The sequence below is a fragment of the Salmo salar genome, chromosome ssa23 (assembly GCF_905237065.1).
Source record: "Salmo salar chromosome ssa23, Ssal_v3.1, whole genome shotgun sequence".
Taxonomy (NCBI): Eukaryota; Metazoa; Chordata; class Actinopteri; order Salmoniformes; family Salmonidae; genus Salmo; species Salmo salar.
The window spans coordinates 23,172,088-23,200,025 of NC_059464.1; the positions used below are offsets into that span (position 1 = coordinate 23,172,088).

General features: G+C 46.7%; 1 protein-coding gene across 1 annotated transcript in view; it reads right to left on the reverse strand.

Moving 5' to 3' along the window:
• Positions 1-6,130: 6,130 nt before the first annotated feature.
• prrc2c (proline-rich coiled-coil 2C) overlaps positions 6,131-27,938 on the reverse strand; it is a 62,032-nt gene continuing 40,224 nt past the window's right edge. Inside the window, 3 exon segments of the mRNA XM_014169335.2 lie at positions 6,131-8,147; positions 8,423-8,701; positions 8,814-8,940. Of these exon segments, the coding sequence (XP_014024810.2) occupies positions 7,890-8,147; positions 8,423-8,701; positions 8,814-8,940 (664 nt within the window). The 3' untranslated portion in view covers positions 6,131-7,889.

Below are 27,938 nucleotides of genomic sequence, written 5' to 3' on the forward strand. Positions count from 1 at the left end.
TGGCTACAGGCATGAGTGCTATAGGGCAGTAGTCATTTAGGCAGGTTATCTTGGCGTTCTTTGGCACAGGGACTATGGTGGTCTGCTTGAAACATGTAGGTATTACAGACTGGGTGTGGGAGAGGTTGAAAATGTCAGTGAAGACACTTGCCAGCTGGTCAGCACATGCTCTGAGTACGCATCCTGGTAATCTGTCTTGCCTTGTGAATGTTAACCTGTTCAAAGGTCTTACTCACATCGGCTTCGGAGAGCGTGATCACACAGTTGTCTGGAACAGCTGGTGCTCTCATGTATGGTTCAGTGTTGCTTGCCTCGAAGCAAGCATAGAAGTTATTTAGCTCGTCTGGTAGGCTCGCATCACTGGTCAACTTGCGGCTGGGATTCCCTTTGTAATCTGTGATAGTCACATCCGACGAGCGTCAGAGCCGGTGTACTAGGATTCAGTCTGTGTGTGGAGTAAAGGTGGTCCAGAGTTTTTTTCCCTCTGGTTGCACATGTGACATGCTGGTAGAAATGAGGTAAAACGGATTTAAGTTTTAAATTGAGGAAAAGTCAGATGATATCATGGATAGTAGTAGTTTAGTTTATTGTATCTACTTTGGGAAACTGTGTCTTGCATCTTCTGAAGTAGAAAACTCTGGATTTCGGTGTTCCTCAAGGTTCTGTTTTAGGCCCACTATTGTTTTCACTATATATTTTACCTCTTGGTGATGTCATTCGGAAACATAATGTTAACTTTCATTGCTATGCGGACGATACACAGCTGTACATTTCGATGAAACATGGTGAAACCCCAAAATTGCCCTCCCTGGAAGCCTGTGTTTCAGACATAAGGAAGTGGATGGAGCACATTTTTTACATTTAAACTCAGACAAAACAGAGATGCTAGTTCTAGGTCCCAAGAAACAAAGAAATCTTCTGTTGGATCTGACAATTAATCTTGATGGTTGTACAGTTGTCTCAAATTAAACTGAAGGACCTCGGCGTTACTCTGGACCCTGATCTCTCTTTTGACGAACATATCAAAACTGTTTCAAGGACAGCTTTTTTTTCATCAACGTAACATTGTAAAAATCTGAAACTTTCTGTCCAAAAATAATGCAGAAAACTGTATCCATACTTTTGTCACTTCTAGATTAGACTACTGCAATGTTCTACTTTCCGGCTACCCGGGTAAAGCACTAAATAAACCTCAGTTAGTGCTAAATACGGCTGCTAGAATCTTGACTAGAACCAAGAATGTGATCATATTACTCCAGTGCTAGCCTCTCTACAATGGCTTCCTGTTAAGGCTAGGGCTGATTTCAAGGTTTTACTGCTAACCTACAAAGCATTACATGGGCTTGCTCCTACCTATCTTTTCAGATTTGGTCCTGCCGTACATACCTACACATACGCTACGTCACAAGACGCAGGCCTCCTTAATGTCCCTAGAATTCTAAGCAAACTGCAGGAGGCGCTGCTTTCTCCTATAGAGCTCAATTATTATGGAATGATTTGCCTATCCATGTGAGAGACGCAGACTCGGTTTTGACCTTTAAGTCTTTATTGAAGACTCATCTCTTCAGTAGGTCCTATGATTGAGTGTAGTCTTGCCCAGGGGTGTGAAGGTGAACAGAAAGGCACTGACAGCGCCCTTGCTGTCTCTGCCTGGCCGGTTCCCCTCTCTCCACTGGGATTCTCTGCCTCTAACCCTATTACGAGGGCTGAGTCACTGGCTTACTGGTGCTCTTCCATGCCGTCCCTAGGAGGGTTGCGTCACTTGAGTGGGTTGAGTCACTGACGTGATCTTCCTGTCTGGGTTGGCGCCCCCCTCGGGTTCGTGCCATGGGGGAGATCTTCGTGGGCTATACTCTGCCTTGTCTCAGGGTAGTAAATTGGTGGTTTGAAGATATCCCTCTAGTGGTGTGGGGGCGGTGCTTTGGCAAAGTGGTTGGGGTTATATCCTGCCTGGTTGGCCCTATCGTCGGACGGGGCCACAGTGTCAACCGACCCCTCCTGTCTCAGCCACCAGTATTTATGCTGCAAAAGTTTGTGTCGGGGGGCTAGGATCAGTCTGTTATATCTGGAGTATTTCTCCTGTCTTATCTGGTGTTCTGTGTGAATTTAAGTATGCTCCCTCTAACTCTCTCTCTTTCTCTCTTCTCTCGGAGGACCTGAGCCCTAGGACCATGCCTTGATGACTCCTTGCTGTTCCCAGTCCACCTGGTTGTGTTGCTGCTCCAGTTTCAACTGTTCTGCCTGCGGCTATGGAACCCTGACCTGTTCACCGGACGTGCTACCTTGTCCCGGACATGCTCTCTCTCTCTACCGCACCTGCTGTCTCTAACTCTGAATGATCGGCTATGAAAAGCCAACTGACATTTACTTCTGAGGTGTGGACCTGTTGCACCCTCTACAACCACTGTGATTATTATTATTTGACCTTGCTGGTCATCTATGAACGTTTGTACATCTTGGCCATGTAGTGTTATAATCACCACCCGGCACAGCCAGAAGAGGACTGGCCACCCCTCAGAGCCTGGTTCCTCTCTAGTATTCTTCCAAGGTTCCTGCCTTCCTAGGGAGTTTTCCCTAGCCACCGTGCTTCTACATCTGCATTGCTTGCTGTTTGAGGTATTTGGCTGGGTTTCTGAACAGCACTTTGTGACATCGGCTGATGTAATAAGGGCTTTATAAATACATTTGATTGATTGATTGGATGGAGCTGTATTTGTCTTTATCCCAGCCCAAAGAGAGTGACAAATGGCTTGTCCTTCATGTGAAGGGTCATGTATCGCTCCTGGTCTGCTGTTTTTTTAGTGTCTAAGAGGCCTCGGTACTCCTAACAAACACACCAGATGGTTGGTCCTATAACTTTTCAGTTGTCACATGCGCTGAATCAACAGGTATAGACCTTACCGTGAAATGCCTACTTACGAGCCCTTATTAATTAACCAATTATGCAGTTTTTAAAAAAGTAGGTAAGAAAAATGTGCCAAATAAATTCAAGGAAAAATAGTAACCCAATAAAATAACATCAACGAGGCTATACACAATGGGAAACCATACCAAGTCAATGTGTAAAGGTACGGTTTGTCTGTGTGTGTGTGTGTGTGTGAGAGAGAGATCCTTCTTCATATCCATGGCCTCACCTGTCAGCTATGGTCTTTACAAGATAACTGGGACATTTCCTCCTGACCTGGAGGTCAGCAGAGGTCAAAGCCATATCTCTCTGAAGCGCACTATATCACTAGCCCTCCTATCTCCCCCTCAGCCCTGTTATATACCTAGCCCCCCTCCCCCAGCCCAGTGGTGTTATACCCCTAGCCCCCTATCAATTCAATGGGCTTTATTGGCATGGGAAACATGATAGCCCCCCTATCTCCCACCAGCCCTGTTATGGCCCCAGTGTGTGAGGCTATGACCGATGCTAGAGCACTCACAGGTCCTCTCACAGCCTAGCGGCTCTGAGTAGGACACACAATATGAAATTTACTTTAGAAAAATGTTTTTTTAATGAACTTACATTTTAAAAAAATGGAAGAAAACTTTTTCACTCATAATGTAATTAATTATAAGTCATATTTCATAGAAATCTGGAAACGCTGGACAGTTACTTTAATTTCAGGTATTTATGTAGACAGGCAGATGTGACACACTCACTCAAGCATGCACGTGCGCACACATAAACACACAAATGTTTACATAGACTGGATGTGTCTGCGTGGCCTGCCTAATATAAGTCCAGTGATTACAATGTGTTTAACAGGATTCTCTACCTTTACTAGCCTACTCACAGAGATATTTCTATGGGCTGAGGCTCGTAATGTTTACAGAGTTCCATGAAAGCCATTGCCCTCCCAATTCCTAGAATGTCCTCCACATAGCAGTACCTGGATAGATGTTGTGTAACTAACTTCACTGGAGCATTTTCTCAATTATTGTTGGCTGACAGCTGAATCAATGCATGGTGTTATAACAGTGTTATCATCATCACTCATCTTTGTCGTATCTGTTTAACAGCAGGGAATGGGATGCAGTGTGAAAGTCCCTCCAGTCAGTCATTCCTGGTATGTGTAAGTGCCCAGACTGGTGTGTCTGGTGGCTGGTTCCTCATCAGGAAGGAGAGGCATGATTTCTCATGCCTCAGCCTTCAGAAGCAGACATCATCAATAACATGTTTACCGGTACCTCTCCAAACATACACGTGATGTGGGTGGACGGGAGACAGAAGTATTTCCACTGAATCAGGAAATGAGGAACGCTGTTGTGTTTAATTGTAGGGAGGGAGGTAGAGGAATGAGAGCGATACTACCCTTCTTCATGGGTTCTCTTCATCGTTAGCCCACCGGGGCTGCAGAGAGAGTTTGATGTGGTGTAGAGGTGAGTCTGTCCTAGCCTCCTGAATACTTCCCCTCTTTCAGGGGCTGGCTTCCAAACATACCAGACCTCACCCTGCCTACTGCTAATTTACACCTGACTCTTACAATGGCGCTTTCTCAAATTACACCCTATTCCCTAGTGCACTACTTATGTCCAGAGCCCTTTGAGTAAAATAGTTTTAATTGACAGCTTCAAAAATATTGTGATGAATAAAAGCTTTGGTTTAACCCAACATTTTGTCTCATAAACTTCATGTTTCAGTAAAAGGGACTCCTGAATGAACCGGGTCCAAGGTCCATACTGTTGGAGAATCACTTCAACATGAGGCAATATTAGGACTGAAATGGGGAAAAACAGTTGAGATCATCCACATTCCAACTAAATCCTGGCCCCTGGGTTTCCACCCTCCCTGGATGGAAAGTGTATGTGAGCAGTGTTGTTTCTGCCTGAGAAAGAGGATGAAGTCCTCAACCAACCTGGTCTCAGTGCATGTCGTATTATTCGGTACGTAAAACCAATCCACTCCTCATACACAGTATGATATGTTACGTTTCGTATGATATGTAATAATTTGTGGATGACCACAATTCATATGACGTTACAAATTGCAATATGTTGTAAATTTGCGAAACGTACAATGTTACAAATTTGAAAAACGTATATGTTACGTTACTTATTCCAATTTGTTGTCGCTAACGTTGGCTAGGTGGCTAATGTGAGCTAGTTGGCTAATGTTAACTAGACTAGGTGTTAGCTAACATGCTAATTAGCTAAAATTGTCCACGATAAGGGTCGAACACGCAACCTTTGGGTTGCTAGGCATTCACGTTATACAACCAACCATCCTCCTTTCGTTTTTGCCTTAAGTAACCATACCAAATGTAACATTTACTAAATTTGAGTGTCCCGGATTTACATTTACTATGTTACGTCTAGGCTATTTTTTATTTAACCTTTATTTAACTAGGCAAATTGGTTAAGAACAAATTCTTATTTACAACGGCCTACTGGAGAAAAGTGGATTAATGGCCTTATTCAGGAGCAGAATGACAGATTTTTACCTTGTCAGCTCGGGGATTTGATCAAGCAACCTTTCGGTTACTGGCCCAACGCTCTAACCACTAGGCTACCTGCCGCTATGAGATATGGCTGTCACAACAGTCCACATTGATCTTAGCTAACTCAAAGATACTGGTAACTATCCCAAGATATCTCAATCGGTGTTGTTTCTAATGGTAGCAAATTAAGCATAGTGGGCAGAGACGAGCACAAGCTAATGAGATCCTGTTAGCATGTATTTGCATTTCTGCGTTAGGGAATGCCTTCTCTGTGAAGTGCGCACGTACAATAAAAATTGTCCTTGCATTCCTAAACAATTTTTTGGGGGAAACTTTGGCAAAGGGTAAAGTCTACAAAACTTTATGCAGTGTTCTTAACAAACTCTAGTTTTGGGAACTATTGATGAGAAAATGTGTTGAATGTCGGGAAGATTTATCTAGCTCCATTCTTCTCCAACTTCCCGCCACTGGACTTCCCCTCACTATATTTGGTGGCTAGTGGAAGTTCTAAACAGATGCTTCAGATTTATACATCCTGGGAGACATCTGGCTCCCATCTGTGGGTAAATGTTGCGTTTTCCCTCCTACTGTATTAATCTTGATATGCACATCTTGATACTGACATCTAGTGGTGCCATCTGCAACTACACGTTGGTTCTTGGACTGAATTATGAGTTAAGACTGAAGAATAAACTACCAGTCACAGGTTCACTTTTTAACAGCATATTATTTTATTAGTTTCTTTAACCAAACCAAGAATGTAAATAAGACCGTACATATTTTAATACAGCGATGTACTCCCTGTACAAGTAAAACAAAAAAACTAAACTAATTATCATCATGATCACACCCTCCACCACTCCCTCCTACACAATTCTCATTCCATGTTCTGGTTAGAGTGGGGTGGGGTGGGGCAACTGGCTCCATAGCCCCCTACCCACTAGGGGAGCATACTACTGTACATTTCTGAAGGACCCTTCTCACCTTGGTAAACCCGAGATGAGTGAGTGGTGTAGGCTTGAGTGAGACTGAGTGAGCTGGAGAGACAGGAGAAGACAGGGACGATCGCTCCTCTCCACACTAACACCTGTCCTTCTGCCCCAGAACACAGCAGAACCATAGACTACAGTTCAACTCCGGAGGATTTTTTTCTCATGTTGTTCTCTTCCTCCCCCTCTCGGCCAGTCTCTTTTCCTCTTGGTGAGGGTTAACAGAATGCCACACTGAATGATTTTCTGTTTCTACAGTTTTTAAAATGAAACCCTCCCCCACTCTCTAGCCCTCTCCTGCTGTGTGTCCTGGCTAAGGGCACCAGTACTCACTCTCTCTTTCTGTCAGTAGCAGCAGGGTAGGGTGCCCTACAGTAAAGTGTGTGTATGAGAGACACCGAGGATGGGTGTGTGAACGGTGGTGGTGGAGTGTATTATAGGTGTATTCTACTCTCCTTACTCTTGAGGGAGGCAGGGAGGGGAATGGAAGAGGGGAGTGTGTGAGACTTATCCCTAGACTGGATTCAGGGTTTACCGTCAACCCATAATAACTCCCCTTCCACTCTGCTGCCATAGCAACAGGGATTTCGAAAGGCTCTGTGACATCTTTGCGCTGCTCAACCTTTGGCTAAAGATACAGAGAACCGGGCAATAGCCTGCCCACGTGTGCAACACGCAAAACACAAAACACACACACACACCCATACATCACCATGTCAGGCAAAGAAATGAGAGCAGAAAGCAGGAGGGAAGGCAGACTTATCAATAAATCAATCGGTCAAGCAATCAACTGCTGCATCTAACATTTCCTCTCTAGGAAAACAAACAAAAAAACTGAATTACTTCATAGTTTCTCTTTAAGTAATATTGGTGAAACCTTTGAGCACTAGGGGGAAGGTGTGTGTGGTGATCATGCAGATTGTACACACTCACATAGCTCTGTGTTAGTAATGATGGGAGGACAGGCAGAGGAATAGAACGTGTCTGTGCTTCACTAAAAGACATCGCTTTAAATAAGATTGATTGTTCAACTACAAAAACAAAAGATTGATACATTCTTTTGTTAACAAAAAGAAGAGCCCTGTCTTCATGTGATTCAACTGAGAAGAGGAAAGGAACTGAAATCATAGAGCTATAAAAATGGCAAACTCAGCAGCAGATCTCATCTCTTTTCTCACTCCCTCTTTTTCTACCATCGCGGTAGACATTTGAAGTACAGCTTACGTCGCTGTCTTCCCGCCGAAAACACACAGACCCCCAATAGTGGAGGACAGGAGAGAAGGAGAGAGAGGAGGGAGGTCGGAGCACACACAGTAGCCCTCTCATTCAGACTTATACACCCCACCTCTCCTCCCTTTCTCTCCCTCCCCCTCTCCAACAACAGCACGGGTGATGTGTGAGAGCGAGTGATTGTGTGAATGAGTGGAGCAGCTGGATTATTTCTCCATCTCTCCTTCTGTGGAGAATGTGTGAGGCTCTACTTCCCCTCCTCTGGTTTGATGGCCTGGGGCTTGATAGGGCCGGTCCGGATGGGCTTGCCCACCGACAGAGAGGATTTGTCGGGCTCAGGGCGCTCCACGACTCCTACGGTCTGGTGGTTGGGGGGCAGGATGTCGGGGGGGGGTTTGCCTCCCCCCTGGTCGAGACGAGAGGGTTTGGAGACTGACGGAGCCTTGAGTTGCTGCTCTGAGAAGAATTTATGAGTGGACTGGAGCACCTCGGCTCGCTGCTTCGCCTGAGGAACCGACAGGAGATGAACCAGTTAATACAGCTATCAAATCAATGACGTGGTACTGCTGGATTCATTCAGGATACATCAGGATTTCACCACCAGGCACATTCTAGTTCAACCAGTCAACTAATCAGCAAGCAGGACTAGAGCAAAAATGTGTCACATTGGGGGTACTCAAGGGCCGAAGATGAGAAACACTGCTGTACAGAGATCACCACACATGTAGAGCTCACCAAAGACATATACACTACAGTACCCATAACCCTTCAGTACTATACCTTGAGGTCCTGCTCTGCCTGGTTGCCTCTGGGACCTGGTGGGCCTCGAGGTGCGAGGGGGGGAGGAGGCCCTCTGGGGGGGTGGGAGAGGTGCTGCTGGGGGAACTGCTGCTGCTGCGGCAGCGGCCGGGGGTGGGGCATCAGCCCTCCTCCCAGAGAGGGAGACATGGGTGGTGGGCCCATTGGCGAACGCTGCATCCCTCCACCAAATGAGTTAGCATGTTGGGTGTGGGGGGGGGGGCGCACCAGAGGAGAGACCATGTTGGGCTGAGACAGAATCTAAAAGGAGGGACAGAAGGAGAGTCGAACACTTTTTCCTTGGATTTCTTTCTAATAAAAAGGGTCAGTGTTAGGCTCTGTTCTATCCCTCTCCAGTGTGTGTGTATATTACCTGTGGGTTGAACTGTCCAGGAAAGTGCTGTGTGACCCTCATGGCAGCAGAGCTGGGCTGGAACTGTTTCTGGTACAGCATGCTGTTCATCTTACTGGACTGGCTGCTGGGAGATGTAGAGCTGGCCCTGACCAGACACAACAAAACATCAGCTCTTGGCACACTCAAACGGGTAGAAGGTGTGCGTGTTACCTGTAAGGACTAGATGTAGGGGTAGTGTGTGTGTGTTACCTGTAAGGACTAGATGTAGGGGTAGTGTGTGTGTTACCTGTAAGGACTAGATGTAGGGGTAGTGTGTGTGTGTTACCTGTAAGGACTAGATGTAGGGGTAGTGTGTGTGTTACCTGTAAGGACTAGATGTAGGGGTAGTGTGTGTGTTACCTGTAAGGACTAGATGTAGGGGTAGTGTGTGTGTTACCTGTAAGGACTAGATGTAGGGGTAGTGTGTGTGTGTTACCTGTAAGGACTAGATGTAGGGGTAGTGTGTGTGTGTTACCTGTAAGGACTAGATGTAGGGGTAGTGTGTGTGTGTGTTACCTGTAAGGACTAGATGTAGGGGTAGTGTGTGTGTTACCTGTAAGGACTAGATGTAGGGGTAGTGTGTGTGTTACCTGTAAGGACTAGACGTAGGGGTAGTGTGTGTGTGTTACCTGTAAGGACTAGATGTAGGGGTAGTGTGTGTGTTACCTGTAAGGACTAGATGTAGGGGTAGTGTGTGTGTTACCTGTAAGGACTAGGTGTAGGGGTAGTGTGTGTGTGTTACCTGTAAGGACTAGACGTAGGGGTAGTGTGTGTGTGTGTTACCTGTAAGGACTAGATGTAGGGGTAGTGTGTGTGTTACCTGTAAGGACTAGATGTAGGGGTAGTGTGTGTGTGTTACCTGTAAGGACTAGACGTAGGGGTAGTGTGTGTGTTACCTGTAAGGACTAGATGTAGGGGTAGTGTGTGTGTGTTACCTGTAAGGACTAGATGTAGGGGTAGTGTGTGTGTGTTACCTGTAAGGACTAGATGTAGGGGTAGGTGTGTGTGTTACCTGTAAGGACTAGATGTAGGGGTAGTGTGTGTGTGTTACCTGTAAGGACTAGATGTAGGGGTAGTGTGTGTGTGTTACCTGTAAGGACTAGACGTAGGGGTAGTGTGTGTGTGTTACCTGTAAGGACTAGATGTAGGGGTAGTGTGTGTGTGTTACCTGTAAGGACTAGATGTAGGGGTAGTGTGTGTGTGTTACCTGTAAGGACTAGATGTAGGGGTAGTGTGTGTGTGTTACCTGTAAGGACTAGATGTAGGGGTAGTGTGTGTGTGTTACCTGTAAGGACTAGATGTAGGGGTAGTGTGTGTGTTACCTGTAAGGACTAGGTGTAGGGGTAGTGTGTGTGTGTTACCTGTAAGGACTAGATGTAGGGGTAGTGTGTGTGTTACCTGTAAGGACTAGATGTAGGGGTAGTGTGTGAGACAGAGAGAGAGTGTGTGTTACCTGTAAGGACTAGACGTAGGGGTAGTGTGTGTGAGAGTGTGTGTTACCTGTAAGGACTAGATGTAGGGGTAGTGTGTGTGTTACCTGTAAGGACTAGATGTAGGGGTAGTGTGTGTGTGTTACCTGTAAGGACTAGATGTAGGGGTAGTGTGTGTGTTACCTGTAAGGACTAGACGTAGGGGTAGTGTGTGTGTGTTACCTGTAAGGACTAGACGTAGGGGTAGTGTGTGTGTGTTACCTGTAAGGACTAGACGTAGGGGTAGTGTGTGTGTGTTACCTGTAAGGACTAGATGTAGGGGTTGTGTGTGTGTTACCTGTAAGGACTAGATGTAGGGGTAGTGTGTGAGACAGAGAGAGAGTGTGTGTTACCTGTAAGGACTAGACGTAGGGGTAGTGTGTGTGAGAGTGTGTGTTACCTGTAAGGACTAGATGTAGGGGTAGTGTGTGAGAGAGAGAGAGTGTGTGTTACCTGTAAGGACTAGACGTAGGGGTAGTGTGTGTGAGAGTGTGTGTTACCTGTAAGGACTAGACGTAGAGGTAGTGTGTGTGTGTGTTACCTGTGAGGACTAGATGTAGGGGTAGTGTGTGTGTGTTACCTGTAAGGACTAGATGTAGGGGTAGTGTGTGTGTGTTACCTGTAAGGACTAGATGTAGGGGTAGTGTGTGTGTGTTACCTGTAAGGACTAGATGTAGGGGTAGTGTGTGTGTTACCTGTAAGGACTAGATGTAGGGGTAGTGTGTGTGTTACCTGTAAGGACTAGATGTAGGGGTAGTGTGTGTGTGTTACCTGTAAGGACTAGATGTAGGGGTAGTGTGTGTGTGTTACCTGTAAGGACTAGATGTAGGGGTAGTGTGTGTGTGTTACCTGTAAGGACTAGGTGTAGGGGTAGTGTGTGTGTTACCTGTAAGGACTAGACGTAGGGGTAGTGTGTGTGTTACCTGTAAGGACTAGGTGTAGGGGTAGTGTGTGTGTTACCTGTAAGGACTAGGTGTAGGGGTAGTGTGTGTGTGTTACCTGTAAGGACTAGATGTAGGGGTAGTGTGTGTGTGTTACCTGTAAGGACTAGACGTAGGGGTAGTGTGTGTGTGTTACCTGTAAGGACTAGACGTAGGGGTAGTGTGTGTGTTACCTGTAAGGACTAGATGTAGGGGTAGTGTGTGTGTGTTACCTGTAAGGACTAGATGTAGGGGTAGTGTGTGTGTGTTACCTGTAAGGACTAGACGTAGGGGTAGTGTGTGTGTGTTACCTGTAAGGACTAGACGTAGGGGTAGTGTGTGTGTGTTACCTGTAAGGACTAGATGTAGGGGTAGTGTGTGTGTGTTACCTGTAAGGACTAGATGTAGGGGTAGTGTGTGTGTGTTACCTGTAAGGACTAGATGTAGGGGTAGTGTGTGTGTGTTACCTGTAAGGACTAGACGTAGGGGTAGTGTGTGTGTTACCTGTAAGGACTAGATGTAGGGGTAGTGTGTGTGTGTTACCTGTAAGGACTAGATGTAGGGGTAGTGTGTGTGTGTGTTACCTGTAAGGACTAGATGTAGGGGTAGTGTGTGTGTGTTACCTGTAAGGACTAGATGTAGGGGTAGTGTGTGTGTGTTACCTGTAAGGACTAGATGTAGGGGTAGTGTGTGTGTTACCTGTAAGGACTAGATGTAGGGGTAGTGTGTGTGTTACCTGTAAGGACTAGATGTAGGGGTAGTGTGTGTGTGTTACCTGTAAGGACTAGATGTAGGGGTAGTGTGTGTGTGTTACCTGTAAGGACTAGATGTAGGGGTAGTGTGTGTGTTACCTGTAAGGACTAGACGTAGGGGTAGTGTGTGTGTTACCTGTAAGGACTAGGTGTAGGGGTAGTGTGTGTGTTACCTGTAAGGACTAGACGTAGGGGTAGTGTGTGTGTGTTACCTGTAAGGACTAGATGTAGGGGTAGTGTGTGTGTGTTACCTGTAAGGACTAGATGTAGGGGTAGTGTGTGTGTGTGTTACCTGTAAGGACTAGACGTAGGGGTAGTGTGTGTGTGTTACCTGTAAGGACTAGACGTAGGGGTAGTGTGTGTGTGTTACCTGTAAGGACTAGACGTAGGGGTAGTGTGTGTGTATTACCTGTAAGGACTAGATGTAGGGGTAGTGTGTGTGTGTTACCTGTAAGGACTAGACGTAGGGGTAGTGTGTGTGTTACGTGTAAGGACTAGACGTAGGGGTAGTGTGTGTGTTACCTGTAAGGACTAGACGTAGGGGTAGTGTGTGTGTGTTACCTGTAAGGACTAGATGTAGGGGTAGTGTGTGTGTGTTACCTGTAAGGACTAGACGTAGGGGTAGTGTGTGTGTGTTACCTGTAAGGACTAGACGTAGGGGTAGTGTGTGTGTGTTACCTGTAAGGACTAGACGTAGGGGTAGTGTGTGTGTATTACCTGTAAGGACTAGATGTAGGGGTAGTGTGTGTGTGTTACCTGTAAGGACTAGACGTAGGGGTAGGTGTGTGTGTTACCTGTAAGGACTAGACGTAGGGGTAGGTGTGTGTGTTACCTGTAAGGACTAGACGTAGGGGGTAGTGTGTGTGTGTTACCTGTAAGGACTAGATGTAGGGGTAGTGTGTGTGTTACCTGTAAGGACTAGATGTAGGGGTAGTGTGTGTGTGTTACCTGTAAGGACTAGATGTAGGGGTAGTGTGTGTGTGTTACCTGTAAGGACTAGATGTAGGGGTAGTGTGTGTGTGTTACCTGTAAGGACTAGATGTAGGGGTAGTGTGTGTGTGTTACCTGTAAGGACTAGATGTAGGGGTAGTGTGTGTGTGTTACCTGTAAGGACTAGACGTAGGGGTAGTGTGTGTGTGTTACCTGTAAGGACTAGATGTAGGGGTAGTGTGTGTGTGTTACCTGTAAGGACTAGATGTAGGGGTAGTGTGTGTGTGTTACCTGTAAGGACTAGATGTAGGGGTAGTGTGTGTGTGTTACCTGTAAGGACTAGATGTAGGGGTAGTGTGTGTGTGTTACCTGTAAGGACTAGATGTAGGGGTAGTGTGTGTGTGTTACCTGTAAGGACTAGATGTAGGGGTAGTGTGTGTGTGTTACCTGTAAGGACTAGATGTAGGGGTAGTGTGTGTGTGTTACCTGTAAGGACTAGATGTAGGGGTAGTGTGTGTGTGTTACCTGTAAGGACTAGATGTAGGGGTAGTGTGTGTGTTACCTGTAAGGACTAGATGTAGGGGTAGTGTGTGTGTTACCTGTAAGGACTAGATGTAGGGGTAGTGTGTGTGTGTTACCTGTAAGGACTAGATGTAGGGGTAGTGTGTGACAAAGAGTGTGTGTTACCTGTAAGGACTAGATGTAGGGGTATGTGTGTGTGTTACCTGTAAGGACTAGATGTAGGGGTAGGTGTGTGTGTTACCTGTAAGGACTAGACGTAGGGGTAGTGTGTGTGTTACCTGTAAGGACTAGACGTAGGGGTAGTGTGTGTGTTACCTGTAAGGACTAGATGTAGGGGTAGGTGTGTGTGTTACCTGTAAGGACTAGACGTAGGGGTAGTGTGTGTGTTACCTGTAAGGACTAGATGTAGGGGTAGTGTGTGTGTTACCTGTAAGGACTAGACGTAGGGGTAGTGTGTGTGTGTTACCTGTAAGGACTAGGTGTAGGGGTAGTGTGTGTGTGTTACCTGTAAGGACTAGATGTAGGGGTAGTGTGTGTGTTACCTGTAAGGACTAGATGTAGGGGTAGGTGTGTGTGTTACCTGTAAGGACTAGACGTAGGGGTAGTGTGTGTGTGTTACCTGTAAGGACTAGATGTAGGGGTAGTGTGTGTGTTACCTGTAAGGACTAGATGTAGGGGTAGTGTGTGTGTGTTACCTGTAAGGACTAGATGTAGGGGTATGTGTGTGTGTGTTACCTGTAAGGACTAGATGTAGGGGGTAGTGTGTGTGTGTTACCTGTAAGGACTAGATGTAGGGGTAGTGTGTGTGTGTTACCTGTAAGGACTAGATGTAGGGGTAGTGTGTGTGTGTTACCTGTAAGGACTAGACGTAGGGGGTAGTGTGTGTGTTACCTGTAAGGACTAGACGTAGGGGTAGTGTGTGTGTGTTACCTGTAAGGACTAGATGTAGGGGTAGTGTGTGTGTGTTACCTGTAAGGACTAGACGTAGGGGTAGTGTGTGTGTGTTACCTGTAAGGACTAGATGTAGGGGTAGTGTGTGTGTGTTACCTGTAAGGACTAGATGTAGGGGTAGTGTGTGTGTGTTACCTGTAAGGACTAGATGTAGGGGTAGTGTGTGTGTGTTACCTGTAAGGACTAGATGTAGGGGTAGTGTGTGTGTGTTACCTGTAAGGACTAGATGTAGGGGTAGTGTGTGTGTGTTACCTGTAAGGACTAGGTGTAGGGGTAGTGTGTGTGTTACCTGTAAGGACTAGGTGTAGGGGTAGTGTGTGTGTGTTACCTGTAAGGACTAGACGTAGGGGTAGTGTGTGTGTGTTACCTGTAAGGACTAGACGTAGGGGTAGTGTGTGTGTGTTACCTGTAAGGACTAGACGTAGGGGTAGTGTGTGCGTGTTACCTGTAAGGACTAGATGTAGGGGTAGTGTGTGTGTTACCTGTAAGGACTAGGTGTAGGGGTAGTGTGTGTGTTACCTGTAAGGACTAGATGTAGGGGTAGTGTGTGTGTTACCTGTAAGGACTAGGCGTAGGGGTAGTGTGTGTGTGTTACCTGTAAGGACTAGATGTAGGGGTAGTGTGTGTGTTACCTGTAAGGACTAGATGTAGGGGTAGTGTGTGTGTGTTACCTGTAAGGACTAGATGTAGGGGTAGTGTGTGTGTGTTACCTGTAAGGACTAGATGTAGGGGTAGTGTGTGTGTTACCTGTAAGGACTAGATGTAGGGGTAGTGTGTGTGTGTTACCTGTAAGGACTAGATGTAGGGGTAGTGTGTGTGTTACCTGTAAGGACTAGATGTAGGGGTAGTGTGTGTGTTACCTGTAAGGACTAGACGTAGGGGTAGTGTGTGTGTGTTACCTGTAAGGACTAGACGTAGGGGTAGTGTGTGTGTGTTACCTGTAAGGACTAGACGTAGGGGTAGTGTGTGTGTGTTACCTGTAAGGACTAGACGTAGGGGTAGGTGTGTGTGTGTTACCTGTAAGGACTAGACGTAGGGGTAGTGTGTGTGTGTGTTACCTGTAAGGACTAGACGTAGGGGTGTGTGTGTGTGTTACCTGTAAGGACTAGACGTAGGGTGTGTGTGTGTGTTACCTGTAAGGACTAGACGTAGGGGTGTGTGTGTGTTACCTGTAAGGACTAGACGTAGTGTGTGTGTGTGTTACCTGTAAGGACTAGACGTAGTGTGGTGTGTGTGTGTGTTACCTGTAAGGACTAGACGTAGTGTGTGTGTGTGTGTGTGTTACCTGTAAGGACTAGACGTAGTGTGTGTGTGTGTGTGTTACCTGTAAGGACTAGACGTAGTGTGTGTGTGTGTTACCTGTAAGGACTAGACGTAGTGTGTGAGTGAGTGAGTGAGTGAGTGAGAGAGAGAGTGTGTGTTACCTGTAAGGACTAGATGTAGGGGTAGTGTGTGTGTGTTACCTGTAAGGACTAGATGTAGGGGTAGTGTGTGTGTGTTACCTGTAAGGACTAGGTGTAGGGGTAGTGTGTGTGTTACCTGTAAGGACTAGACGTAGGGGTAGTGTGTGTGTGTTACCTGTAAGGACTAGATGTAGGGGTAGTGTGTGTGTGTTACCTGTAAGGACTAGACGTAGGGGTAGTGTGTGTGTTACCTGTAAGGACTAGACGTAGGGGTAGTGTGTGTGTTACCTGTAAGGACTAGATGTAGGGGTAGTGTGTGTGTTACCTGTAAGGACTAGACGTAGGGGTAGTGTGTGTGTTACCTGTAAGGACTAGGTGTAGGGGTAGTGTGTGTGTGTTACCTGTAAGGACTAGACGTAGGGGTAGTGTGTGTGTTACCTGTAAGGACTAGACGTAGGGGTAGTGTGTGTGTTACCTGTAAGGACTAGACGTAGGGGTAGTGTGTGTGTTACCTGTAAGGACTAGATGTAGGGGTAGTGTGTGTGTTACCTGTAAGGACTAGACGTAGGGGTAGTGTGTGTGTTACCTGTAAGGACTAGACGTAGGGGTAGTGTGTGTGTGTTACCTGTAAGGACTAGATGTAGGGGTAGTGTGTGTGTGTTACCTGTAAGGACTAGACGTAGGGGTAGTGTGTGTGTGTTACCTGTAAGGACTAGATGTAGGGGTAGTGTGTGTGTGTTACCTGTAAGGGCTAGATGTAGGGGTAGTGTGTGTGTGTTACCTGTAAGGGCTAGGTGTAGGGGTAGTGTGTGTGTGTTACCTGTAAGGACTAGGTGTAGGGGTAGTGTGTGTGTGTTACCTGTAAGGACAAGATGTAGGGGTAGTGTGTGTGTTACCTGTAAGGACTAGATGTAGGGGTAGTGTGTGTGTGTTACCTGTAAGGACTAGATGTAGGGGTAGTGTGTGTGTGTTACCTGTAAGGACTAGGTGTAGGGGTAGTGTGTGTGTTACCTGTAAGGACTAGATGTAGGGGTAGTGTGTGTGTGTTACCTGTAAGGACTAGATGTAGGGGTAGTGTGTGTGTTACCTGTAAGGACTAGATGTAGGGGTAGTGTGTGTGTGTTACCTGTAAGGACTAGATGTAGGGGTAGTGTGTGTGTGTTACCTGTAAGGACTAGACGTAGGGGTAGTGTGTGTGTGTTACCTGTAAGGACTAGACGTAGGGGTAGTGTGTGTGTGTTACCTGTAAGGACTAGATGTAGGGGTAGTGTGTGTGTGTTACCTGTAAGGACTAGATGTAGGGGTAGTGTGTGTGTGTTACCTGTAAGGACTAGATGTAGGGGTAGTGTGTGTGTGTTACCTGTAAGGACTAGATGTAGGGGTAGTGTGTGTGTGTTACCTGTAAGGACTAGGTGTAGGGGTAGTGTGTGTGTTACCTGTAAGGACTAGGTGTAGGGGTAGGTGTGTGTGTTACCTGTAAGGACTAGGTGTAGGGGTAGTGTGTGTGTGTTACCTGTAAGGACTAGGCGTAGGGGTAGTGTGTGTGTGTTACCTGTAAGGACTAGACGTAGGGGTATGTGTGTGTGTTACCTGTAAGGACTAGACGTAGGGGTAGTGTGTGTGTGTTACCTGTAAGGACTAGACGTAGGGGGTAGTGTGTGTGTTACCTGTAAGGACTAGACGTAGGGGTAGTGTGTGTGTGTTACCTGTAAGGACTAGGCGTAGGGGTAGTGTGTGTGTTACCTGTAAGGACTAGGTGTAGGGGTAGTGTGTGTGTTACCTGTAAGGACTAGGTGTAGGGGTAGTGTGTGTGTGTTACCTGTAAGGACTAGATGTAGGGGTAGTGTGTGTGTGTTACCTGTAAGGACTAGACGTAGGGGTAGTGTGTGTGTGTTACCTGTAAGGACTAGATGTAGGGGTAGTGTGTGTGTGTTACCTGTAAGGACTAGATGTAGGGGTAGTGTGTGTGTGTGTTACCTGTAAGGACTAGATGTAGGGGTAGTGTGTGTGTTACCTGTAAGGACTAGATGTAGGGGTAGTGTGTGTGTTACCTGTAAGGACTAGATGTAGGGGTAGTGTGTGTGTGTTACCTGTAAGGACTAGATGTAGGGGTAGTGTGTGTGTGTTACCTGTAAGGACTAGATGTAGGGGTAGTGTGTGTGTTACCTGTAAGGACTAGACGTAGTGTGTGTGTGTGTTACCTGTAAGGACTAGATGTAGGGGTAGTGTGTGTGTGTTACCTGTAAGGACTAGACGTAGTGTGTGTGTGTGTGTTACCTGTAAGGACTAGACGTATGGGGTGGTGTGTGTGTGTGTGTTACCTGTAAGGACTAGGTAGTGTGTGTGTGTGTGTGTGTGTGTGTGTGTGTTACCTGTAAGGACTAGACGTAGTGTGTGTGTGTGTGTGTGTGTGTGTGTTACCTGTAAGGACTAGACGTAGTGTGTGTGTGTGTGTGTGTGTGTGTGTTACCTGTAAGGACTAGACGTAGTGTGTGTGTGTGTGTGTGTGTGTGTTACCTGTAAGGACTAGACGTAGTGTGTGTGTGTGTGTGTGTGTGTGTGTTACCTGTAAGGACTAGACGTAGTGTGTGTGTGTGTGTGTGTGTGTTACCTGTAAGGACTAGACGTAGTGTGTGTGTGTGTGTGTGTGTGTTACCTGTAAGGACTAGACGTAGTGTGTGTGTGTGTGTGTGTGTGTGTTACCTGTAAGGACTAGACGTAGTGTGTGTGTGTGTGTGTGTGTGTTACCTGTAAGGACTAGACGTATGTGTGTGTGTGTGTGTGTGTGTGTGTGTTACCTGTAAGGACTAGACGTAGTGTGTGTGTGTGTTACCTGTAAGGACTAGACGTAGTGTGTGAGTGAGTGAGTGAGTGAGTGAGTGAGAGAGAGAGTGTGTGTTACCTGTAAGGACTAGATGTAGGGGTAGTGTGTGTGTGTGTGTGTGTGTGTGTGTGTGTGTGTTACCTGTAAGGACTAGATGTAGGGGTAGTGTGTGTGTTACCTGTAAGGACTAGGTGTAGGGGTAGTGTGTGTGTTACCTGTAAGGACTAGACGTAGGGGTAGTGTGTGTGTTACCTGTAAGGACTAGATGTAGGGGTAGTGTGTGTGTTACCTGTAAGGACTAGATGTAGGGGTAGTGTGTGTGTGTGTTACCTGTAAGGACTAGATGTAGGGGTAGTGTGTGTGTTACCTGTAAGGACTAGATGTAGGGGTAGTGTGTGTGTGTGTTACCTGTAAGGACTAGATGTAGGGGTAGTGTGTGTGTGTTACCTGTAAGGACTAGATGTAGGGGTAGTGTGTGTGTTACCTGTAAGGACTAGATGTAGGGGTAGTGTGTGTGTTACCTGTAAGGACTAGACGTAGGGGTAGTGTGTGTGTGTTACCTGTAAGGACTAGGTGTAGGGGTAGTGTGTGTGTTACCTGTAAGGACTAGGTGTAGGGGTAGTGTGTGTGTGTTACCTGTAAGGACTAGATGTAGGGGTAGTGTGTGTGTGTGTTACCTGTAAGGACTAGATGTAGGGGTAGTGTGTGTGTGTTACCTGTAAGGACTAGACGTAGGGGTAGTGTGTGTGTGTTACCTGTAAGGACTAGGTGTAGGGCTAGTGTGTGTGTTACCTGTAAGGACTAGATGTAGGGGTAGTGTGTGTGTGTTACCTGTAAGGGCTAGATGTAGGGGTAGTGTGTGTGTGTTACCTGTAAGGACTAGGAGTAGGGGTAGTGTGTGTGTTACCTGTAAGGACTAGATGTAGGGGTAGTGTGTGTGTGTTACCTGTAAGGACTAGATGTAGGGGTAGTGTGTGTGTGTTACCTGTAAGGACTAGATGTAGGGGTAGTGTGTGTGTGTTACCTGTAAGGACTAGACGTAGGGGTAGTGTGTGTGTTACCTGTAAGGACTAGGTGTAGGGGTAGTGTGTGTGTGTTACCTGTAAGGACTAGATGTAGGGGTAGTGTGTGTGTTACCTGTAAGGACTAGGTGTAGGGGTAGTGTGTGTGTGTTACCTGTAAGGACTAGATGTAGGGGTAGTGTGTGTGTTACCTGTAAGGACTAGACGTAGGGGTAGTGTGTGTGTTACCTGTAAGGACTAGATGTAGGGGTAGTGTGTGTGTTACCTGTAAGGACTAGGTGTAGGGGTAGTGTGTGTGTTACCTGTAAGGACTAGATGTAGGGGTAGTGTGTGTGTTACCTGTAAGGACTAGACGTAGGGGTAGTGTGTGTGTGTTACCTGTAAGGACTAGATGTAGGGGTAGTGTGTGTGTGTTACCTGTAAGGACTAGATGTAGGGGTAGTGTGTGTGTTACCTGTAAGGACTAGATGTAGGGGTAGTGTGTGTGTGTTACCTGTAAGGACTAGATGTAGGGGTAGTGTGTGTGTGTTACCTGTAAGGACTAGACGTAGGGGTAGTGTGTGTGTGTTACCTGTAAGGACTAGACGTAGGGGTAGTGTGTGTGTGTTACCTGTAAGGACTAGATGTAGGGGTAGTGTGTGTGTGTTACCTGTAAGGACTAGATGTAGGGGTAGTGTGTGTGTGTTACCTGTAAGGACTAGATGTAGGGGTAGTGTGTGTGTGTTACCTGTAAGGACTAGACGTAGGGGTAGTGTGTGTGTGTTACCTGTAAGGACTAGATGTAGGGGTAGTGTGTGTGTGTTACCTGTAAGGACTAGATGTAGGGGTAGTGTGTGTGTGTTACCTGTAAGGGCTAGATGTAGGGGTAGTGTGTGTGTTACCTGTAAGGACTAGATGTAGGGGTAGTGTGTGTGTTACCTGTAAGGACTAGATGTAGGGGTAGTGTGTGTGTTACCTGTAAGGACTAGACGTAGGGGTAGTGTGTGTGTGTTACCTGTAAGGACTAGACGTAGGGGTAGTGTGTGTGTGTTACCTGTAAGGACTAGACGTAGGGGTAGTGTGTGTGTGTTACCTGTAAGGACTAGATGTAGGGGTAGTGTGTGTGTTACCTGTAAGGACTAGATGTAGGGGTAGTGTGTGTGTTACCTGTAAGGACTAGATGTAGGGGTAGTGTGTGTGTGTTACCTGTAAGGACTAGATGTAGGGGTAGTGTGTGTGTGTTACCTGTAAGGACTAGATGTAGGGGTAGTGTGTGTGTGTTACCTGTAAGGACTAGATGTAGGGGTAGTGTGTGTGTTACCTGTAAGGACTAGATGTAGGGGTAGTGTGTGTGTGTTACCTGTAAGGACTAGGTGTAGGGGTAGTGTGTGTGTTACCCGTAAGGACTAGACGTAGGGGTAGTGTGTGTGTGTTACCTGTAAGGACTAGATGTAGGGGTAGTGTGTGTGTGTTACCTGTAAGGACTAGATGTAGGGGTAGTGTGTGTGTGTTACCTGTAAGGACTAGATGTAGGGGTAGTGTGTGTGTGTTACCTGTAAGGACTAGATGTAGGGGTAGTGTGTGTGTGTTACCTGTAAGGACTAGACGTAGGGGTAGTGTGTGTGTGTTACCTGTAAGGACTAGGTGTAGGGGTAGTGTGTGTGTTACCTGTAAGGACTAGATGTAGGGGTAGTGTGTGTGTTACCTGTAAGGGCTAGATGTAGGGGTAGTGTGTGTGTGTTACCTGTAAGGACTAGGTGTAGGGGTAGTGTGTGTGTTACCTGTAAGGACTAGATGTAGGGGTAGTGTGTGTGTGTTACCTGTAAGGACTAGATGTAGGGGTAGTGTGTGTGTGTTACCTGTAAGGACTAGATGTAGGGGTAGTGTGTGTGTGTTACCTGTAAGGACTAGATGTAGGGGTAGTGTGTGTGTTACCTGTAAGGACTAGGTGTAGGGGTAGTGTGTGTGTGTTACCTGTAAGGACTAGGTGTAGGGGTAGTGTGTGTGTTACCTGTAAGGACTAGGTGTAGGGGTAGTGTGTGTGTGTTACCTGTAAGGACTAGATGTAGGGGTAGGTGTGTGTGTTACCTGTAAGGACTAGATGTAGGGGTAGTGTGTGTGTTACCTGTAAGGACTAGGCGTAGGGGGTAGTGTGTGTGTTACCTGTAAGGACTAGGTGTAGGGGTAGGTGTGTGTGTTACCTGTAAGGACTAGATGTAGGGGTAGTGTGTGTGTTACCTGTAAGGACTAGACGTAGGGGTAGTGTGTGTGTGTTACCTGTAAGGACTAGATGTAGGGGTAGTGTGTGTGTGTTACCTGTAAGGACTAGATGTAGGGGTAGTGTGTGTGTGTTACCTGTAAGGACTAGATGTAGGGGTAGTGTGTGTGTGTTACCTGTAAGGACTAGATGTAGGGGTAGTGTGTGTGTGTTACCTGTAAGGACTAGACGTAGGGGTAGTGTGTGTGTGTTACCTGTAAGGACTAGATGTAGGGGTAGTGTGTGTGTGTTACCTGTAAGGACTAGATGTAGGGGTAGTGTGTGTGTGTTACCTGTAAGGACTAGATGTAGGGGTAGTGTGTGTGTGTTACCTGTAAGGACTAGATGTAGGGGTAGTGTGTGTGTGTTACCTGTAAGGACTAGATGTAGGGGTAGTGTGTGTGTGTTACCTGTAAGGACTAGATGTAGGGGTAGTGTGTGTGTGTTACCTGTAAGGACTAGATGTAGGGGTAGTGTGTGTGTGTTACCTGTAAGGACTAGATGTAGGGGTAGTGTGTGTGTTACCTGTAAGGACTAGATGTAGGGGTAGTGTGTGTGTTACCTGTAAGGACTAGATGTAGGGGTAGTGTGTGTGTTACCTGTAAGGACTAGACGTAGGGGTAGTGTGTGTGTGTTACCTGTAAGGACTAGACGTAGGGGTAGTGTGTGTGTGTTACCTGTAAGGACTAGATGTAGGGGTAGTGTGTGTGTGTTACCTGTAAGGACTAGATGTAGGGGTAGGTGTGTGTGTTACCTGTAAGGACTAGATGTAGGGGTAGTGTGTGTGTTACCTGTAAGGACTAGATGTAGGGGGTAGTGTGTGTGTTACCTGTAAGGACTAGATGTAGGGGTAGGTGTGTGTGTTACCTGTAAGGACTAGATGTAGGGGTAGTGTGTGTGTGTTACCTGTAAGGACTAGATGTAGGGGTAGGTGTGTGTGTTACCTGTAAGGACTAGGTGTAGGGGTAGTGTGTGTGTGTTACCTGTAAGGACTAGGTGTAGGGGTAGTGTGTGTGTGTTACCTGTAAGGACTAGATGTAGGGGTAGTGTGTGTGTGTTACCTGTAAGGACTAGATGTAGGGGTAGTGTGTGTGTTACCTGTAAGGACTAGATGTAGGGGTAGTGTGTGTGTGTTACCTGTAAGGACTAGATGTAGGGGTAGTGTGTGTGTGTTACCTGTAAGGACTAGATGTAGGGGTAGTGTGTGTGTTACCTGTAAGGACTAGATGTAGGGGTAGTGTGTGTGTGTTACCTGTAAGGACTAGATGTAGGGGTAGTGTGTGTGTGTTACCTGTAAGGACTAGGTGTAGGGGTAGTGTGTGTGTGTTACCTGTAAGGACTAGATGTAGGGGTGTAGTGTGTGTGTTACCTGTAAGGACTAGATGTAGGGGTAGTGTGTGTGTGTTACCTGTAAGGACTAGATGTAGGGGTAGTGTGTGTGTTACCTGTAAGGACTAGATGTAGGGGTAGTGTGTGTGTGTTACCTGTAAGGACTAGACGTAGGGGTAGTGTGTGTGTGTTACCTGTAAGGACTAGATGTAGGGGTAGTGTGTGTGTGTTACCTGTAAGGACTAGACGTAGGGGTAGTGTGTGTGTGTTACCTGTAAGGACTAGATGTAGGGGTAGTGTGTGTGTGTTACCTGTAAGGACTAGATGTAGGGGTAGTGTGTGTGTGTTACCTGTAAGGACTAGATGTAGGGGTAGTGTGTGTGTGTTACCTGTAAGGACTAGATGTAGGGGGTAGTGTGTGTGTTACCTGTAAGGACTAGACGTAGGGGTAGTGTGTGTGTGTTACCTGTAAGGACTAGATGTAGGGGTAGTGTGTGTGTGTTACCTGTAAGGACTAGATGTAGGGGTAGTGTGTGTGTTACCTGTAAGGACTAGACGTAGGGGTAGTGTGTGTGTGTTACCTGTAAGGACTAGATGTAGGGGTAGTGTGTGTGTGTTACCTGTAAGGACTAGATGTAGGGGTAGTGTGTGTGTGTTACCTGTAAGGACTAGATGTAGGGGGTAGTGTGTGTGTTACCTGTAAGGACTAGATGTAGGGGTAGTGTGTGTGTGTTACCTGTAAGGACTAGATGTAGGGGTAGTGTGTGTGTGTTACCTGTAAGGACTAGATGTAGGGGTAGTGTGTGTGTTACCTGTAAGGACTAGATGTAGGGGTAGTGTGTGTGTTACCTGTAAGGACTAGACGTAGGGGTAGTGTGTGTGTTACCTGTAAGGACTAGACGTAGGGGGTAGTGTGTGTGTTACCTGTAAGGACTAGACGTAGGGGTAGTGTGTGTGTGTGTTACCTGTAAGGACTAGATGTAGGGGTAGTGTGTGTGTGTTACCTGTAAGGACTAGATGTAGGGGGTAGTGTGTGTGTTACCTGTAAGGACTAGACGTAGGGGTAGTGTGTGTGTGTTACCTGTAAGGACTAGACGTAGGGGGTAGTGTGTGTGTTACCTGTAAGGACTAGATGTAGGGGTAGTGTGTGTGTGTTACCTGTAAGGACTAGATGTAGGGGTAGTGTGTGTGTGTTACCTGTAAGGACTAGACGTAGGGGTAGTGTGTGTGTGTTACCTGTAAGGACTAGACGTAGGGGTAGTGTGTGTGTGTTACCTGTAAGGACTAGACGTAGGGGTAGTGTGTGTGTGTTACCTGTAAGGACTAGACGTAGGGGTAGTGTGTGTGTGTTACCTGTAAGGACTAGATGTAGGGGTAGTGTGTGTGTGTTACCTGTAAGGACTAGACGTAGGGGTAGTGTGTGTGTGTTACCTGTAAGGACTAGACGTAGGGGTAGTGTGTGTGTGTTACCTGTAAGGACTAGACGTAGGGGTAGTGTGTGTGTGTTACCTGTAAGGACTAGACGTAGGGGTAGTGTGTGTGTGTTACCTGTAAGGACTAGATGTAGGGGTAGTGTGTGTGTGTTACCTGTAAGGACTAGACGTAGGGGTAGTGTGTGTGTGTTACCTGTAAGGACTAGATGTAGGGGTAGTGTGTGTGTTACCTGTAAGGACTAGATGTAGGGGTAGTGTGTGTGTGTTACCTGTAAGGACTAGATGTAGGGGTAGTGTGTGTGTGTTACCTGTAAGGACTAGATGTAGGGGTAGTGTGTGTGTGTTACCTGTAAGGACTAGATGTAGGGGTAGTGTGTGTGTGTGTTACCTGTAAGGACTAGATGTAGGGGTAGTGTGTGTGTGTTACCTGTAAGGACTAGATGTAGGGGTAGTGTGTGTGTGTTACCTGTAAGGACTAGACGTAGGGGTAGTGTGTGTGTGTTACCTGTAAGGACTAGACGTAGGGGTAGTGTGTGTGTGTTACCTGTAAGGACTAGACGTAGGGGTAGTGTGTGTGTGTTACCTGTAAGGACTAGATGTAGGGGTAGTGTGTGTGTGTTACCTGTAAGGACTAGATGTAGGGGTAGTGTGTGTGTGTTACCTGTAAGGACTAGATGTAGGGGTAGTGTGTGTGTGTTACCTGTAAGGACTAGATGTAGGGGTAGTGTGTGTGTGTTACCTGTAAGGACTAGATGTAGGGGTAGTGTGTGTGTGTTACCTGTAAGGACTAGGCGTAGGGGTAGTGTGTGTGTGTTACCTGTAAGGACTAGATGTAGGGGTAGTGTGTGTGTGTTACCTGTAAGGACTAGATGTAGGGGTAGTGTGTGTGTGTTACCTGTAAGGACTAGATGTAGGGGGTAGTGTGTGTGTGTTACCTGTAAGGACTAGACGTAGGGGTAGTGTGTGTGTGTTACCTGTAAGGACTAGACGTAGGGGTAGTGTGTGTGTTACCTGTAAGGACTAGATGTAGGGGTAGTGTGTGTGTGTTACCTGTAAGGACTAGATGTAGGGGTAGTGTGTGTGTGTTACCTGTAAGGACTAGATGTAGGGGTAGTGTGTGTGTTACCTGTAAGGACTAGATGTAGGGGTAGTGTGTGTGTGTTACCTGTAAGGACTAGATGTAGGGGTAGTGTGTGTGTGTTACCTGTAAGGACTAGATGTAGGGGTAGTGTGTGTGTGTTACCTGTAAGGACTAGATGTAGGGGTAGTGTGTGTGTTACCTGTAAGGACTAGATGTAGGGGTAGTGTGTGTGTGTTACCTGTAAGGACTAGGTGTAGGGGTAGTGTGTGTGTGTTACCTGTAAGGACTAGACGTAGGGGTAGTGTGTGTGTGTTACCTGTAAGGACTAGATGTAGGGGTAGTGTGTGTGTGTTACCTGTAAGGACTAGATGTAGGGGGTAGTGTGTGTGTTACCTGTAAGGACTAGATGTAGGGGTAGTGTGTGTGTGTTACCTGTAAGGACTAGATGTAGGGGTAGTGTGTGTGTTACCTGTAAGGACTAGATGTAGGGGTAGTGTGTGTGTGTTACCTGTAAGGACTAGATGTAGGGGTAGTGTGTGTGTGTTACCTGTAAGGACTAGATGTAGGGGTAGTGTGTGTGTTACCTGTAAGGACTAGATGTAGGGGTAGTGTGTGTGTGTTACCTGTAAGGACTAGATGTAGGGGTAGTGTGTGTGTGTTACCTGTAAGGACTAGATGTAGGGGTAGTGTGTGTGTGTTACCTGTAAGGACTAGATGTAGGGGTAGTGTGTGTGTGTTACCTGTAAGGACTAGATGTAGGGGTAGTGTGTGTGTGTTACCTGTAAGGACTAGATGTAGGGGTAGTGTGTGTGTGTTACCTGTAAGGACTAGATGTAGGGGTAGTGTGTGTGTGTTACCTGTAAGGACTAGATGTAGGGGTAGTGTGTGTGTGTTACCTGTAAGGACTAGATGTAGGGGTAGTGTGTGTGTTACCTGTAAGGACTAGATGTAGGGGTAGTGTGTGTGTGTTACCTGTAAGGACTAGATGTAGGGGTAGTGTGTGTGTGTTACCTGTAAGGACTAGACGTAGGGGTAGTGTGTGTGTGTTACCTGTAAGGACTAGATGTAGGGGGTAGTGTGTGTGTTACCTGTAAGGACTAGATGTAGGGGTAGTGTGTGTGTGTTACCTGTAAGGACTAGATGTAGGGGTAGTGTGTGTGTGTTACCTGTAAGGACTAGGTGTAGGGGTAGTGTGTGTGTGTTACCTGTAAGGACTAGATGTAGGGGTAGTGTGTGTGTGTTACCTGTAAGGACTAGATGTAGGGGTAGTGTGTGTGTGTTACCTGTAAGGACTAGACGTAGGGGTAGTGTGTGTGTGTTACCTGTAAGGACTAGACGTAGGGGTAGTGTGTGTGTTACCTGTAAGGACTAGATGTAGGGGTAGTGTGTGTGTTACCTGTAAGGACTAGATGTAGGGGTAGTGTGTGTGTGTTACCTGTAAGGACTAGACGTAGGGGTAGTGTGTGTGTGTTACCTGTAAGGACTAGATGTAGGGGTAGTGTGTGCGTGTTACCTGTAAGGACTAGATGTAGGGGTAGTGTGTGTGTGTTACCTGTAAGGACTAGACGTAGGGGTAGTGTGTGTGTGTTACCTGTAAGGACTAGATGTAGGGGTAGTGTGTGTGTGTTACCTGTAAGGACTAGATGTAGGGGTAGTGTGTGTGTTACCTGTAAGGACTAGATGTAGGGGTAGTGTGTGTGTGTTACCTGTAAGGACTAGACGTAGGGGTAGTGTGTGTGTGTTACCTGTAAGGACTAGACGTAGGGGTAGTGTGTGTGTTACCTGTAAGGACTAGATGTAGGGATAGTGTGTGTGTTACCTGTAAGGACTAGGTGTAGGGGTAGTGTGTGTGTTACCTGTAAGGACTAGATGTAGGGGTAGTGTGTGTGTGTTACCTGTAAGGACTAGATGTAGGGGTAGTGTGTGTGTTACCTGTAAGGACTAGATGTAGGGGTAGTGTGTGTGTTACCTGTAAGGACTAGACGTAGGGGTAGTGTGTGTGTGTTACCTGTAAGGACTAGATGTAGGGGTAGTGTGTGTGTGTTACCTGTAAGGACTAGATGTAGGGGTAGTGTGTGTGTTACCTGTAAGGACTAGATGTAGGGGTAGTGTGTGTGTGTTACCTGTAAGGACTAGATGTAGGGGTAGTGTGTGTGTGTTACCTGTAAGGACTAGATGTAGGGGTAGTGTGTGTGTTACCTGTAAGGACTAGATGTAGGGGTAGTGTGTGTG